Source organism: Podarcis bocagei (genome assembly GCF_964188305.1).
Source record: "Podarcis bocagei genome assembly, chromosome: 13".
Lineage (NCBI taxonomy): Eukaryota > Metazoa > Chordata > Lepidosauria > Squamata > Lacertidae > Podarcis > Podarcis bocagei.
In genome coordinates, this window is record NC_138138.1 from 24,428,670 (window position 1) to 24,446,425 (window position 17,756).

General features: G+C 50.5%; 1 protein-coding gene across 5 annotated transcripts in view; it reads right to left on the reverse strand.

Annotated features, from left to right (window-relative positions):
- The window catches only part of SRCIN1 (SRC kinase signaling inhibitor 1), a 270,653-nt gene that overhangs the window by 154,003 nt on the left and 98,894 nt on the right, over positions 1-17,756 (reverse strand). For 3 of the 5 annotated variants that reach the window (XM_081166042.1, XM_081166041.1, XM_081166035.1), the window contains exons 1-2: positions 12,721-12,804; positions 11,357-11,425 (exon numbers count right to left, since the gene is read on the reverse strand). The exons of the other annotated variants lie outside the window; for them this stretch is intronic. In XM_081166042.1, the coding sequence (XP_081022168.1) occupies positions 11,357-11,425; positions 12,721-12,778 (127 nt within the window). In that variant the 5' untranslated portion in view covers positions 12,779-12,804. Of the gene's footprint in view, positions 1-11,356; positions 11,426-12,720; positions 12,805-17,756 lie in introns of those variants that run through there. 5 annotated transcript variants of the gene reach the window in all.

Here is a 17,756-nt window from a genome sequence, read left to right on the forward strand (position 1 = left end):
CAGATGGCCACATTTCCTAGGGACAATACTCTACTTGAAGGATGGACCAGACCAAGCCCAGTTTAAAGATACAGAACCCTAAGATGGGAGAGCAAGAGGGGCCTTGCCCATCAACAGCGAGCTGCACCTGGGCAGGTGCACAGGCCATCTGATCGCAGTATTGCTTGCCCACTATGGTGAAATTATTTTTATTTCTATTTAATTGATAACAACTTGATCCAAATTTGCATCTATGTTGTTGTTTAGTCGTTTCCGACTCTTCGTGACCCCATGGACCAGAGCACGCATCTATACATGCATATTAAAACGCCCTGGGTCCCAGTTGCCAAAGATCAAGAACTCATATCAGGATTCTTTCCCAAGAATGCCATGTTTAGACTGGTGCAGTACATTATGAAAATCGCTGGTCTAAGGCACAGGTAAGTAATACTCATAGATAATCCCAGGCACAGATGCACAAAGGCGGGAAATCTAACTACCCAAAGTGAAGGCATTGATCCAACAACAACACACCCCATGCTATCCTATATAAAGGAATGAGGTGGGCTCAGCTTAGTGCAGCAAGAGTTTCAGCTCCTTAGCAAGCAATCACACATGCTGCCTAGAAGGAGGCACCTGCAGCACCTGTTTTCCTGTCTTTTTGTTTCTCCTGGACATAGCTGGTAGGGGAGGTGTCTCTGCTCCATGGCAGATGGATGGGGCAGGAGGAACGTGTCCCCCTGGAGAGGTGTGGCTATTGCCAGTATCTGACACCACAAAATGCACCACAGAAACGTCAAAAATAGTCTCCAATGGCTATGGAGAGGGAGGCGGGGCTTGTGGCTCGTGCCACGGGGATGAGGGGGGAGTTGAGAGAACAGGTTGAGAACCCCACACACCCACCTGGTTCCTCCCTAGGATCCTCTGTATCAGGCAGAGACCTCTCCATCCCACTGGAATCTCCCCTGGGTCCCTGGCAAACTATCCCTGTGCATCAACCAGCCCATGATGTAATATATGTAATTTTATGCTAATGTGTCCTAGTCTGTCTTCCTTTTTTGGTGATGCATTTCTTCTTTCCTGGCATTGGGTCAGTGGCCACCCTACAGCACAAACTTGCCAAGCCTGCTTACCACAAGTGGAAGTGGGATGAGCGTACACAGCAATTCACTTTGGTTTTTTTAAAAAAATAAATAAATAAATGCTTGAGCTCCATGGGGGAAAGCCAAACAAAAGCCCTGCTACCTTAACTCTATGCTATGTCACTCATCAGCATTCATGCTTCCTTGAGTTTTTGCACCTTCCACAAATGCAGCTTCTGTGATTTTCACCGAAATTACTTTGAGGCCCTTCATCTCTTTTTGAAAATGTTAAAAGCACAGCAAGTTGCCTTGCACTTTGCTTTTCATAGCTATAGTTTGCTGTACTTTGGGGCTTTGCGGATGATGGGGCGGGGGGGGGACTGCATTAGAAAAATACACACACACATAAGAAGCTGCAAATCTGACATAAAGCCCACAGCCAGATGTTTGGGATGGAGTCAGGAATTGGGGGAGGCGGGGAGAAGTAGAAGAAGAATCACTCTTGACTCTGCTTATTCCCTGTGGCTGGAATGAGTTGATACTAGTATTTTTAATAAAAAAAAACTCACAAGGTAAGCAGTTTTCTCAAGAGCTATCTGCAGTGATGCCCATTGGCCCAGCTGGCTCAGAAATTGGCGCCCAGCTGCTCACGAGATAAAGAATCAGAAATAGCAGCAAAGCTGGCATCCTGGGGTGGGTGGGTGGTAAATAAATAGCCTCACAAAGCAAAGTGTCGCCTGGCAGGTGGGCCGCTAATTCAGAAGCTGCCAACAGCACCTAAGCCAGAGAAGCAGGAAGGAATTTGAATGCAGCTCCTAGATCCTTTCTGTCCCATTCAGCACATCGTACCTTAGCCCCCTCCAGAGTAGTGTGTGTATTATATTTATTTGGCAAGTTCCTTCTGCAATATGTCACCGGTGCACTTATTAGTGCATTAGTGATGCAGTAGCGGTTTAGTCCTGCTGGCCACATGACCCAGAAAGTTGTCTGTGGACAAACGGCGGCTCCCTCAGCCTGAAAGTGAGATGAGCGCCGCAACCCCATAGTCACCTTTAATTGGACTTAATCATCCGGGGTCCTTTACCTTTTACCTAGGATTTATATTGGACCGTCCACACATCACTCCATTTTATTAGCTGTTGGGCACCGAAATTACTTTGAGGCCCTTTCTGCTGTTTGGTGGGGCTATAGCCCAATAAAAGCAGGATGTCCACCCCCCCCCCTGACCCCAAATGCTTGTGGTCCGAAAAGTTACAGTATTTCAGCAGGAAGCTGCAGGATATGCATTGGGTGGAAGGGAAGCAGTGTGACCATTTGAAAATTTTTGCAGGCGCAATCAGTCTTGAGAACAGGATTGCATAGAACTGCCCCAATAGCATCAGGAGCGCAAGTCATCATGAATGCGCAGTGAGGAGGGCATCTGGAGGGATTGTTGACTCTGCAGACCTCCCACTATCCGGACTCTCCCTATCACTTGGATCTCAAACTGTCACCATGGTTGGAAGTTTTTCAGGTTTTAATCAACAAGTCGGGACAGCATCCCAACATGGGTCTGCAGGTTACAAATTCATAAGGCATGGCGGAAATATACAGTATCATATCATACATGGCTGGGCCGCAGACCAATCAGATGCTCGATAGGCAAGCTCCTTTGTGCCTGCAGAGCAACTGAGTCACTGGCAGTCAGAATTTCCAGAGGGGTAGTCAAGAGTTTTCATGCACACAACAATTTATTCTAGAACCAGTGGAGACTGGCTACTTGTTTATTCCACGTAGTCCACACACAGTTTAGTTCTACTGCATATTCTTTTGGCCCTTGGAACGTGCTTCTTGAGAAACCTATTTCGTTCCAAAAATAGAAGCTCATTGCAGATTGATTCCCCATTACTCCCAGTGTGTCCATTTGAACACAGATGAAAACAAATCGACAGAGTCCTAGCAATGTGGGTGGGAAGCTTTATCCACATCCGCCCAATGATGTTGTGAGGTGGGCCTATGCCAAGTTTGCATCAAAACACAGCATTTCCCAAGAAACAACAGGATAGATACACCCATGGATTGCAGTACACCATTTCCCAAACCATTGGATGCAGAACAAATGGGAGCATGGACAGAGGCTGAGTAGTTTTGATTGTGACAATGTCGCTCAAATGTCTCTTTCATTTCCTGTCCCAGTGGCATGCTTCACCATCTCATCTGCCAAGAAGGTTTGGAAATTGCTTCATACTCATGTATGAAGCTGCTCTCCACAGCCCACTAAAGCATCAGAATAGATCAAGGGAGAGGTACTGAGAGAGCCATAGTGATCAGAGGATGTGAGGGAGTGAAGGAGTATCAGAAGGGACATTCACCACCATCCATCCCATCACACTGATGGGACTTTAAGTAGTTTCCTATCTACCAATGTTTGATCCTCGCTGACTCACACCATCTCCTCAATGAGGATGTATCAATGTCATTCAGGTATTTCTGCAAATAATACAGAAAGCTGATATTTTCTAGACAGGAAATCTGGGGTACTCAGACTGCTAGAAAAAGCCTATTTTACTAGAAAAGCGTATCGGCTGGTTTCCGTAATTAATTATGAGAGCATTAATCAAGATCAGGTTTGAATAAACTCACTTGGGGTTTAAAATCAGAGGTTCCTTGGTGTACACACCGGGTGGGATCTTTCTGCTACAACTTGCAATTATACACCATTTATTTAATGTATTTATACCCAGCTCTTTAAAGTTTGGCTCCAAAAGTGGCTTTACAATTAGGTAAGGAATGATGTGTTTGATCAATTAAAGACCCTACAGGAGAACAGATAATACAGATGTCCAGTTGGAAGCCTTTAGAATGCATGAAGGCCAAATGACCCAAATGACCTTGTGAAATGCCCTCATTTAGCTGAAGATGTGGCTCAGAGGTACAGCATATGCATTGCTTGTAAAGGGTCCCAGGATTGATCCCCAACATCTGCAGGAAGGGCAGAGAGAGGCCCTTGCCTGAAACCCTGGAAAGCCACTGCCAGTCAATGTGGGAGATACTGAGCTAATGGACCAATGGTCTGACTCATTATAAGGCAGCTGTCAAAGAGCAAGCTGGCAGTAAATCAGACTGTTCAAAGTTGGAGTTAACTCTTTATTAGCAAAAACACAATCTTCACTTTGCTGAGCGTCAGGCCTAATGAGCACAGCTCCACATCCTCACAGTCATCTAAGTCCCCTCCTCCCCAGGGCTTTTTCCAAGCAATTGGAGACTGTGCCTGCATGCAGTCAACCTCTCCTCCACCCTTTTCATGCCTCTTCTGGATCTGGGAGACAAGTGGGGAGGGGAGCTTATTGCAGCAGGAGGGGAAAACACCCGCCCTTCTTCACCAGCCTGACTCATCTCAGCCTCTTGGCTTCCCTCCTCCCACTCGCTGCCTTCAGCTTCTGCCTCTGATCCTGGACTTCTCTCTGCTACCGACTTTCCCTGCTCACTAAGTCCAGTTACCTCTTCAGCTTCCGACACCTCCTCTTCCCAGTCTTCTTTCTCTTCTACCTCTGACCACTCATCACATTGTCCCACCACAACTCCCTAGGCTCTGAGCCTTCTTCCTTTGGTGGTTCCCCAGCTGGTTCCTTCCACCATTTTTCTGCATCCAAAAGTCCACAACAGCACCTTCCTATATTCCTATGCAGGACAAGAGTGTTCGAGATGCTATACGCTTGGGATACAGGAATGATACATTTCTGCCTAGACCAGGGATGGAGGCTCCTATCACCACCAAACACATTGGCTAATGGTCAGGAATCATGGGAGCCGCAAGTTCCCAGCTCCTAGAGTATGATATAATTTTGGACACTGGCTTTAAAAAAACGAAATAAAGCAAGAGAGCTATATAATGACATCACTGCACCATGGCATTTTACAGAGTAACGTAAGTAGGAAAGACAGGTCCGTGCCCCAAGGAGTTTACAGTCTAAATTTAGACAGCAGGGGAGGCAGCAAAGAGAGGGAGGGGAGATGCCCAAAGATGACAACACAGAGGGGAAGGTCCTTTGGAAGCAGGTCTTGGCTTAACGGACAAAAGGGATTTGACAGTAGATGATCTTGGGCAATGCAGCGGAGCAAGAAGGCATGTAAAGAGAGACAAGGGAGTTGATTAAGGGGCAGCGAGACGGAAAGCTTTAGAAGTACCAGAGCTAGCGCTGGTATCAGTATCTCCGGTAAACCATCACCGCTTGTGCTGATGCTGAAGAGTAATTCTGTCCACAATCAGATGTCATTTGCATAATGGAAAACATCTGCACCATTTTATCCTCCTCACTTGCCAAAACTGGTTTTTCTGACTAGAGAATTTGCATTGCGTTCCACCCCCACCCCCCTGTTTCAGTGAAACAGTCAGCCTTTCTGTGAAAAAAGTACAACATGGCTTTGATCTAGCTCTGTTGGGTGCGCAGGAGGGACTCACAAGGCATCACAATTTTATTTATTTTATTTATTTACAATATTTGTGCACCGCCCAAGAATTAAGGTCCCCCTCTGTCTATTTTACAAGGGCTTAGCCCCAGAAATTTCCCTCCAATGTAAAATCTCAACCCCGAAAGATATGCTGTGATGTCCTAAACAGAAAAGGGTGCTTTTATACACATGCAGAGTGCTTCTTTTGCCACAGAGGACTCTTCTAGACCTCACTCCCAGCTGCTACAGCATCTTCAGACCAGAGTGAACAGAAGCAAGGATCTCAAAGTCTAACCATCGTTTAGCACCCCTAGATTGCTCGCCACCTCATATTCACCTCCAGAGGCTTCAGCCTCATTTTACAACAGAGCGTGGAAACACCAAGTCCATTGCTGAAGCAGGATTAGATCTCAGGACTCCAGTCACAACTCCAGCCTTTTTATCCGCTGGGCTACATCAGAACTCTGCATATATGGTAGCTCAGAGCACATGGCCAGGACAGGCAATGACCCTGACGCAGCATTTCAGGATGTGGGGCTGATCCATCTAACAACAGCACCAATTAAAAGCACACAACATAGGAACACAAGAAGCTGCCTTAGGCAAAGTCTGACCCTCAATAAAGCCTGCACTGACTGGCAGTCACTCATCAGGGCTGGCAGGCAGGGGGCGGGGCTGTCTCATAAGCCCTACATGGAGATACTGAGGACTGAAACTTGGTACTTAGCCTGCCTACTCAGAAGTAAGTTCTGCAGAGTTCAAATGGTCCAACGCCCAGGTAAGTGCACAGAAGATGGTTGCTGTGGACCTTCTGGAAATCAGCAGCAGGGGATGGGAGACTGAGTGTGTAGTTGAAACATTTCTCCCTGAGGAATCTGCTTAGGAATCTGTGCTGCAATGCTCCTGGAGAAGGCTACACTATGAGCTCTCTCTCTCGCTCGCTCACTCTCTTTCCTTCTCTCTTAACCCCAACAGCTAAAGCATCAGCATGCAGTTCCCTTCTCTCTAATTACACGCTCGGATGGTGGAACATGCCAGCTCTCCTGACTGCTAAAGAGAACAATTTTCTTTTTCTCTCTCTGTTAAAGGCCTTTTGTGCTAACTGCAAAATGGGACAACCATGGTGCTGTTTGTGGTCTTTAAAAAAATTAATAAATAACCATTCCTTCCCACAAGTTTCCCTTGTCTACAGCCAGTTTTGTTCCCCCCCCCAAAAAAAAAACAACCAGGACAGGTGGAGCAGTTAGCACCCAGCTCTGCTCTGAAACCCAGCAGGTGGCAATTTGAAAGTGGGGTGGAGGGTGGGGGCAAACCTTGCAAAGGAGCAGCAGGAACCTTGGGTTAAGCATAAGATGCAGGTGAGAGCTCGAGATGCAAGGCTAACCTGAGAGTGCCGTGTCCTCCCGCCCCCTTTTGCAGCATCCCTCCCTTGCAGCTTTGGCATCTGCTGCAGAAAGATAAAGTGCAGCCGAAGATGGATAGAACCGAATGGATAAATCCTCCAGTGGAAGAGTGGGTGGGGGGGAGAGGAGAGAGCACTCTGCAAATGCTGAGTGACTGCAATCATTGCTGTACAGCACAAAAATGCAGAGATTTAGCACAGAACGGATGGCAATGTGTCAACCCCGTGTATGCAGCCTGTGTTGCCAACTTTTTGGCAGGAGCATGGCACCTGTTCCTTTAAAAGCTGCCACAACAAACGGAAAGCTGCCAGGGGAACCTTTTCCTGGCATGGAGATGCAGCAGTGGGAAAAGGCTCCCCCTGCTAAGTCTCTTCCTGTCAATCATGCAGCTGCAAAGGCCACAGGAGCATGGGCGTAGCCAGGATTTTTGTTAGGGGGTGCAGGCCTTTTGTTGGGGGGGCAGAACCTGCGTTACCTATGTATTTTTATTGATTTTTACTGATATGGGGAGCAGCTTCCCCCGCCCCCGGCTATGCCCATGGACAGGAGCCCAGGAATGGGTGGATGGGAGTTTGAAAGCAAAAGGACTCTGCAATCTACATGAAATGATCAAAACAGCAATGATGGGAAGGTGACAGGAACTGAACAAATGGCTAATGGGAGATGGAAGAGGACGACAGGTAGCCATGGAGAGGAACCTAAGGTGATTTGAAGAAGTAGGTCTTCAGGAGACAGGAAACAGAAAAGCTGAGAGGGGAGGGTGTTGCAGCAGCCTAACAGGAGGTGGAAGGGTCGGAACAAGGAGGCAAAGTGGCTGACCAGGGAGAAAGATAGGGATATAATTTAGTTAACCCATTTACAGATAGGTGGAGAGTTTAAGGATGAGGAGTGGGAACTTGAAGTCTATGCAGAACTTGTGAAAATACAGAAAATTAGAGATTGGGGATATCATGATCAGAGAGCAGTGGGAGAGAAAAAATTAATTTGGCCACATTGCTTTGCATGGAGACTCCAAGTACAGGGTGCCCACCCTTTCCATCTGCTGCGCCATAGCTCATTCAATCATGTCTTCCCATTATGCCCCAAATGGTATTTCATGATGCTCCTGGGGAAAGCTGACCAGGCAGAGTCACCTGGGCAAGGATAAACTCTTCACCAGGCTATTGTGGATAACCTAAAAGTGCAGAGTCTGGCCCATCTTTCTCTACCATACTGTAGGACCTCTCATTGCTCTGATTGGTTAATGGTCTACCCCACTTACAGCTTTCTAAGACAGGTGTCTGGCAAATAATAATAATAATAATAATAATAATAATAATAATAATAATAATAATAATAATAATAATAATAATAATTTATTTATACCCCGCCTATCTGGCTGGATTTCCCCAGCCACTCTGGGTGGCTTCCAACAAAAGATTAAAAATACATTAAAACATCAGTCATTCAAAACTTTCCTAAACAGGGCTGCATTCAGATGTCTTCTAAAAGTCAGATAGTTGTTTATTTCCTTGACATCTGATGGGAGGGCATTCCATAGGGTGGGCACTACTATCAAGAGGGCCCTCTGCCTGGTTCCCTGTAACTTCACTTCTCGCAGTGAGGGAATTGCCAGAAGGCCCTCGGAGCTGGACCTCAGTGTCCGGGCTGAACGACGGGGGTGGAGACGCTCCTTCAGGTATACTGGGCCGAGGCCTTTTAGGGCTTTAAAGGTCAGCACCAACACTTTAAATTGTGCTCAGAAACGTAACAATGCCAAGGTGGTCAGGGGCGCGGACTTATAAAAAATATTGGGGGGGGGGCGGGAAAGCTCATGAATAATAAATAAGCTCATGAATATGCAGATAAAGTGGTGCCGCCTCCTCGTGAGCGAATAGGGGAGAGCGTGCTGCGCCTATTAATCAGCTCCGAAGGAAATTGGGTGGAGCTTTTGCTCGGGAGGGAGGGCAGGAGGCATGCAGCCCGACCCTGTGCATTTTGGGCTGGGGGAGGGGCGGCGGTGGCGCTCTGCTGGAGGGGCACCCGAGATTATTGGGGGGCAGAGCCCCCCCAAACAAATTTTTGAGGGGGCTCGGGCCCCCTCAGGCCCCATGGAGTCGGCACCTATGAAGGTGGTTCTACCTCTCTAGAGCAGTGGGACTGCTCCTTGCTCAGGATTCCAGTTCTGTGTCAATCTTCTAGTTCTCAAGGTGCAGCAACCAAAAAAGGCACCCATATTTGGGCTAAGGAAGAAACAAATTCTGCAAATGATGTAAATCATGAAAAGTTTCTTATGTGGGTTTATGTCCCATTTTACTCCCTCTGCTGCTTATAGAGAAGGGCCAAAAAGGTATACAATACACTCAAGCCTTGATGGCAGCAAGTGTTAAGTCTCCCTGAGTGCCTTTAATGACCACTGCCCAGATTTCTTGTTGCCCAGATTCTTCTGAGGTTATTTTCGGGAAGGGCTGGAAACTTGCATATTTTGCTTTGAAATGTTGAAGCGAATTGTGTGCCACAGCCCCGATTTGATGCTGGGGCTAACTCCAGGGGAAACAGCAACTAGATTGAAACACATTTAACTATGTGTTGGACTGCAACCCCCCAAAATATGAAAAATGCACTCCTTCTGAACCTGATATTTATGCCATCTGTTCACCAAAGCCTTTTCCCAACCCCCATTCTTTATTTCCTTAAAATGTGAAAGGAAAACAGATAAAGCCTTCTTTGCAGGCACCATTCAAATGAATGGTGCTTGTACAGTACAGGAGCATATGACGCTGCTTTAACATTGAGTCAGACCGGCAATCCATTTAGCTCAGTGTTGCCTCCACTGACTGGCAGCAGCTCTCCAGGATTTTGAGCAGGGGGTTTCTCCCAGCCTAGTCCAGCCTGCCTGGAGATGTCAGGGATTGAACTTGGGATCTTCTGCATGCAAGGCAAATGTTTTTCTTCTGAGCCATGGCCACGTTCAAGGAAAGGGGGGAGGGGAGAGATTTGGATTTTCCAACTCGTGCACCAAAGTGCACTGGAACAAAACAGGCTCTCATTTCATGTCATGCAAATTAAACGATTATGATAGGAATGAACTGGGCCTTTGGGCAGAATCTGGATTTTTGGCAGGTGTCCTGCATCTGCTGCTGTGGCTAAATCCTGAAAGTGATTCCGGTGGCACAACATTAAGGTCATAAATAATCCAGAGGCCTTGAAACCCACCCGCCCTCCCCCCAATTTGTTTTTCCCTGATACCGCACTAGACCTCCGTATCTTGCCTTTATTTCGCTCCCATTACCCACCCTCTCATGTGGAGCTGTCCACCCCTGCCAACTTCCAGCTGCCAAAAGCTCTCAGGTTCCCATCATGCTCCATGAACAATGGCAAGCTGCCCGAGGCTCTGCCCAGCTTACAGACCACCCTCGCCGGGCTCAGCATCTCTTGCGGCAGCTAATGGCCGGGGTTCTGTGCGGAATGCCAGAAGCGATTTGAGCAAGAAAGAGATGGTGGGCTTTTTCTCTCTCCACAATGCAGCAGAAGCAAAGAGACAGTGAGGAAGTGAGAGAGATGGAGAAGCAAATTAATCCCCCCCCCCACTGCCTCCCTTCCCTCCTCACTACAGTGGGCTTTAACCACTTTCATGCCAGGGCAGTGCTATGGTCTGCAACATCAAGCCTCAAGTTCAAGAGCTTTCAAAGCTTAGGAACCTAGGAAGCTTCCTTAGACTGAGTCAGACCATTGGTCCAACTAGCTCAGCACTGTCTGCACTGACTGGCAACAGCTCTCCAGGCTTTCGTGCAAAGAACTCAGCCCTACCTGGAGAGTCCAAGGATTGACCATCCACATGCAATGCAGATGTTGCCACTGACCTACGATCCTTCACACTTTATGCTTTTAATGCGAACCTGTACCGTGCATGTTGCAGACACAGATGCCTAGCCCTGTTAGCAGCACGCTTGCTATGCACACAACTCCTGGACTCCCTGCATAGGAAAACCAGTGACACCCCCTTGTCACGTGTGAAGCAGACCTATACGAGACCAAGCAAAAAGGGCAATGGCCTACCTGAAAGATTCAGGCCTGCAGGGGTATCCTTTTGCCAGCTTCTGCAGCTGGCTGGCTATGCCCCACTGCTGGTTTAGAGAAGGCAAGCTTGGTGGCAGTGAGAAGGAGTCAGGCAGTGCCTCTCATTCTGTCCTACCAGGTTCTGGTCCCAAAAGGCCATTTTGTTCCAGGGGAAGGGTGTTGCCTAGCAACCGACTACCCCAAGGAAAGCCAGGTGGCTCCTCACACCCTGCCTAGAACCAAACAGCCAACCAGGCTCAAAATTTGTGGCAGCGATGGCTGGATGAGGGGTTCAGATTCAGAAAGCGAAGTTTTGTCTGGGGTGTGGCATAGAGGGAGGCAGGGGAACCCCGAGATTACAGGCACCAGGGCCTCCGTTTGTTCAGAGGGACAAACTGGGCTAATGAAAAACATTTCCCTTACCCTTTGGATAATTCAGGAGGAGCTCCAAGCAAGCTGGAACGATGCCACTCCAACCAGGTAGTTTCCAAGCTGCAGACCAAGAAGAAAAAGAAAGGGCTTGCCTCACACGCGCAGGAGCTCCTCAAGCCAGAATCAGGAGAGAAGGCAAAGCAATGCCAAGATAAAATCCTTCTAGGAAGGGAGCTGCATTGGAGGGCTTCACTGGAGCAAGTGAAGGATTAAAGCTCTTCTGCACTGACCCATCCATCCGCTCTCCTTTTACCTGCAGCTGAAGGCTTCTTGCCTGTTCTCTGGAAGACACACCTGAGGATGCTAACCAGGTACAAGGCCGTAGCCCCTTTCCCCCAGAAAAATGTGAGGCAGGAAAAGTGTGGCCTTTGCAAGAGGTTTTTTTAAAAAAGACAAGAAAACAGTGGCGAATCCTCTCCGAAAAGCAATCCTGGAAAACCTTGCTAGGTACGTAGCATGGCTGCTGGTGCCTCGCCGGACGACGCCAAGATGGGGAGGGGTCCCAGGCTGGACATGACTGCAGGCTCGCTCAGATCACACCCACCCTGTTGGGCGCTCGCCCGAGGATTATCGGAAAAGAGAATCGCTCAAACACAGTTTATTACTGCAGTTCCATAAATCTTCATGAAGGCAAAGTGAGACAGGCAGCTGGGCCGTGAAAGGAAGCAACAGCACTCAGCAGAGCATGAAAAATAGTGAGTGAGTGAGAGAGAGAGAGAGCGATCATCTAGAAATGAACCGGGGGGGGGGGGAGAGAGAGAGACCTGCTATAGGTGAAGAAATTGCATTTAGGTGGACAAGGGATGACAGAAAGGAAGAAAAATAAGTGCAAAAGCTCTCAGAGTGATGAGAATCTTCCACATCCAGGCATGGATGAGAGGAGGGAGAGAGGCATGCTCCTGTTTCCCAGGAACTGCTGCAGCTGTCAAGACGTGAGTCTTTCCACTCTGCATACGCAGTGCCTGAGGAAGAGGCAAGCCATTCGTTGGCTCGCTGGAGTTTCCCCGATACGGAGATAACCCCTTCCGCTCCACGCTGCTAGTGAATCCAGAGCCTCCCCCTTGCCCCCCCTTCACACACTCCAGGACTAAAGGCAGCTGTGCTCCATAGGCCCAGGGCTGTGTTTAAACCAGGGCTCAGTCCTCACACTTGCTTACAAGTAACTGGGGAGGTGGGGGCAGGGGTGGTTTCACTTTAAGAGGAGGCAATGACGGGTTGAATGGCAACTCTGATGAGGAAAGTCAAAAGAATCGGGCACGTTTAGCACAAAGAGACTGCATCACCACCACATTAGATCACTGCATTACATAATATAAAAAGGGAAAACACGCATGCCACACAGAAGGGCTGTTTACCCTTTTGGCTGAAGACAGGTGTCAGCACAGGCAGCTGAGCACACCAGTGCTGGAACATGAGCCATGCCAGGATAAGGGAACAAAAGCTAGCTGGAACATTGGGACAGGCCCACAAGTGGGCCAATGAGGAGGCGGGGGGGGGGAGTTCCGGTCCAAAGCCTGGTTCCAATCAGGGTGACAAGGAGGAGGGACAACAGGAGCTAAGGTCAGAGGTAACTGAGAGTAGTGCTCTTCAACATAGGGTTCCCGGAGGTTGTGAAGACTACAACTCTCACCCACTGGCCATTGGCTAAGCTGACTTGATGGGAACTGTAGTCCAATGATAGCTGGAGACTGCAATGTTGAAGAGCACTGCTCTAGAGTCAACTGCAGGCTAGTAAAAAGTATCTAAGCACAGCTTCCAGCACCATGGACAGCGACCAGGTAGTCTGTACAAGGAGCAGGGAACACACAGAGCAGGTGGTTCTGAATTTCAGCCCACTTGAATGGTTGCTCAGGGAAAAATCCAGAGCAAAACAGTTTCTTTGGGGTGGGTGGGGAGAAGAACTAATAGACTGTGTAGAGCCATCCTAGAGCCAAGATAACTCAGTATTGTCCTATTCCCCCTCTCCCTTCATGGCTATAAGTGGCTCAACCAGCAGGGGGCACCACCACAGAAACCAGATGGCCACCAGTTCAACTTCCCATCAAAAGGAGACAGAGGAAGGGCTTCAAAAACTACAGGTGTCAGGGGTTTAGGAGCAGAGGCACGGGCAAGGGAGGAAACAGAGAGCGAAGGGGAGGAGGCAGAAGAAAAGATGAGTGATGACGACGACCCGAGATCTCCTAGTCTTTCTAGTGAATCAGAGGATTCACAGAAAGGAGCACCAGTGGCCAGGGCAAGGGGGGCACCCCAGGAAGATAGAGCCAGAGGGGACTCAGGGGGGAGCAGCTGGAAATCGGGACCAGCGTCACCGCCAGGAAGCAGGGAAGAGGAAGGGAGCCAGGGGGGAAGCGCTGGCAGCTCACCACAGGAGGGAGGGCATGAGTCAGGAGTGGCCACACCTCCATCGGGGAGCGAAGAAACGGTTAAGAGGAAAGTGGAAGGTTGGGCGCGCGCGCCAAGTTCAAATGCAGAGGAAGGCGGCGCAGTAAGCAGCCCCGAAAGGGAACCAGGTCCTAAAGCCCGGCGCAAGGAGGCAGGAGGGTCCGGGTCAGCGTCAGAAGAATCCCGGAAGGAAGAAGCCCCGGGGGGTAGAGGGACCCAGAGGAGGACAGTCAGGCGGAAAAGGTGGAGCAAGGCTAGGATATTAAGTTGGTGCACACGGGGCGGAGACTCAGACGGAGCTTCGCCGATCTAGCTACTAGACGTAGAGTTTGCGCGCAGCAGCGTGAGAATGGAAACTGTAATTCAATAAAGACTTTTACTTAATGATCGCTGGCTAGCGTGATCCTCTGTGAGCTAGGATCTTCAAGCAACTCTGACAGTAAGCTCCGTCTCCCCATTGTGGGCATCTACAGCCTCGAGGAGGGGAGAGAAACAGGTGCCTACTAGCGAGCTCACGAACGGCAGACGACATGACGGCTGAGCAGCAGATAGAGGACCTCAGAAAAGCAGTGGCACAACTGAACGCCGAGGTTCTCGCATCCAGTAAGAGAGAGGAGGAGGCAGCTGCCGCCTGCAGGGATCTCCAGGTCAGGTTAGACGTGCTGACAAAGCAGACACCCCGGCAGGAGGGAATTGGGTTGGCGAGACGGACAGGCGGGCTGGTCTCTCACTTCGATGGGAACCTGCAACAGTATCCCAACTTTAGAGCCGACGTACTGTGCGCACTGCAACTGCTGCATAAAGACTTTAGAGATGAACAAGAGAGAGTGGGGTTCATCATGTCCCATCTGCATGGGGATGCGAAAGCATGGCTACGCAATTTATGGAGAGATAATGATCCGGCGCTCCAGAATGCGGATGCCTTTATTAAAGCGATGGATGGGTGCTTTTTATCAAGTATTGACGTGGATCTTGCACGGAAGGAGGTGCATGGGCTGAGACAAGGGAGGGCCAGCGTCAGGCAGTATCATGCCCGCTTTTTCGCCTTGGTCAGTGCCCTGGAATGGGACAGAGATTCGGCTCCTGTAAGAGACCTCTTTTGGGAGGGGCTGCACAACTCGATTAAAGATGAGATCGCGAGGGGGGAGAGACCCCGAACCACCCAGGAGGTCGTTCAGAGGGCACTGGCAGTGGGGGTGAGGCTGGAAGGACGTCCGTGGAGCAAGGACGAAGGGCGTGGAGGGCGTGAACCAGCCGGGGGCCCCTCCTTCCTTCCCAGAGAAGCAGCGCGGGCGCAATCCACGCCTCCGCCAGGAGGAGGAGCCGAACCTATGGAGGTTGGAGGTGCAAGGGCTCAGTCAGCAACCAGAGCCCTAGCACCGGCAGCAGTGAAAGCGAAGCCTCCTAGAGGGAACAGGAAGTGTTACGTCTGTGAGGAACCAGGGCATATGGCAAAAGAGTGTCCCCAGAGGCCCCACAAGCTCACTGCAGCCTCAGCAATGGTGACTGCAGCAACGCAGCAAGGAGGACCACAGCAGGGAAACGACGCAGTCTGGCTGGAGGAAGAGGCACTGGGGCCCAGCCAGACGTGTTAGTGACGCAGTCCCCAGAGATTTTACAGCCCGTGAACCCCCTCCCGCCCAAACCAGTAGTGAGGCTCACAGCATCTCTCCAGCTGCCCAATGGAATCACCATAGACGTGCCAATCACCATTGACTCAGGCAGCAATGCGGACTTTATAGGGCAGGACTTTGTCGACAGGCACGCTGTGCAGTTGCTGCCGGCCACACTGCCCCTGCAGGTTGTCACAGTGGATGGCAGGGAGCTGCTCGGGGGGCAAGTGGTGAAGCAGACGCCACCAATGGTGATGCGACTTGGGAATCACAGAGAAATCATCAGCTTCAACGTCACTCAACTATCTGACACGCCCGTTGTATTGGGCATGAGTTGGCTGGACAAGCACAGCCCAACGATGGCTTGGTACCAGAGGCAGCTGACCTTCGGCTCTTCCTTTTGTGCTGAACACTGCATCGTGCCCAGGCAGGAAGGAGAGGAAGAGGAGTCACAGCTGCTGCTAGGCACGCTGCAAGTGATTCCCCACAAGTACGCTGAATTTTTGGAAGTTTTCTGCGAGAAGGAGGCAGACAGGCTACCCCCTCACAGACCATATGACTGCAAAATTGACCTGCTGCCGGGGGCGGCGCTGCCTAAAGGGAGACTGTATTCCATGTCAGAGGACGAACTGCAAGAACTCAAGGAGTTCATTGATCATAATTTGCAGCGCGGCTTCATCCGGGAGTCCAAGGCAGTGGGGGGCAGTCCCGTATTCTTTGTTAAGAAGCGGGACACGCCCCAAAAGAGACTCGTAGTGGATTACAGGATTTTGAACAGTGTGACTAGGCCATCGGACTTCCCCATGCCCCGAATTGACGACCTCCTCGCAAAGGTACGGAAGGGCAGAGTGTTCACCAAGTTGGACCTGCGGGGGGCGTACAACCTCATTCGCATGCGGGAGGGTGATGAGTGGAAGACAGCCATGTTCACGCCACTGGGAACCTACGAATATAGAGTTATGCCTTTTGGATTGCAAAATGGCTCCCACGTTTTTCAAGCATTTATGCATCACGTGTTGGCGGGACTTCTCTACAAGACGTGCGTCTGTTTCTTAGATGACATCCTGATCTTTTCGGAGTCGCAGCAGGAGCATGACAAACACGTCAAGGAAGTGCTGAGCAGGCTAAAGCAACATAGGCTCTACGCCAAGCTGGAGAAGTGCCAATTTGACGTGCCGGAGGTGGATTTTCTGGGCTACAAGCTGTCTGACAAGGGGCTCGCCATGGACAGCGCCAAGGTTCGAGCGGTGTTGGATTGGAAGAGCCCGCGCAACCGGAAGGAGGTCCAACGGTTTGTCGGCTTTGCGAACTTCTATCGCAAGTTTATCAAGGGCTTCGCGATGCAGACGGCGGCCATCACTGACACGCTTAGCTCCAAGAAAAAGAAGTTCATTTGGACAGAGCAGGCGGAGCAGTCCTTTCAGGCACTCAAGCGTCTCTTCGCGTCGGAAGAGCAGCTGCTTCATGTCAACCCCAGCAAGCCGATGAGGGTGGAGACAGACGCTTCGGACAGAGCCGTGGGGGCGGTCCTGCTGCAGAAAGACCCGCAGGGGGTGTGGCGACCGGGAGCGTTTTACTCCAGGAAGCTCAGCAAGTCCGAGCAGAACTACACCATCTGGGACAGGGAGTTGCTGGCCATTCACGCAGCGTTCAAGGCGTGGAGGCACTTTCTGATCGGCGCCAAGCACACGGTGCAGGTTTGCACGGACCACAAGAATCTAGAGCACTGGCGCACGGCACAGTTCCTGAACCAGAGGCAGATACGTTGGGCTGAGTTCTTTGCGAACTTCGACTTCCGAATAGAGTATGTCCCGGGGGACACCAACATCATGGCAGACGCTCTCTCCCGTAAGCCACAGTATCTGGAGGACGCAACACCAGCGGCCGCCATGCACATCTTCGCACCGACAGTGTGGGCGTGCGCCGCGGCGACCGTGGACCTAGAGGCGGTGCGACGAGCGTTGCAGGGGGACTCCTTCGCACAAGCAAAGATGGCAGAGGTGCAAAGGGGCAAGGCAGCGGCCGACGGTTTCCAGCTAAGAGATGGATTGCTCATCCGTAAAGGGGCCATCTACGTGCCGGGAGACGAACTTCGAGCCAAGGTGCTGCAGCAGCTGCACGACGCGCCCACGGCCGGGCACTTTGGCAAGGAGAAGACGGTGGAATTAGTAGCCAGGGATTTCTGGTGGCCTGGAATGAGAGGGGAGGTCGCAGACTACGTGGCGAGGTGTGACACCTGCCAGAGGGCCAAACCAGTGCACAAACCGCCGGCCGGACTGTTGGAACCGCTGCAAACTCCGGTCGAACCTTGGGAAAGGGTGGCCCTGGACTTTGTCACGGATCTGCCCAGCTCAAGGGGCAAGACGGCAGTGCTGGTGGTGGTGGACCTGTTTTCC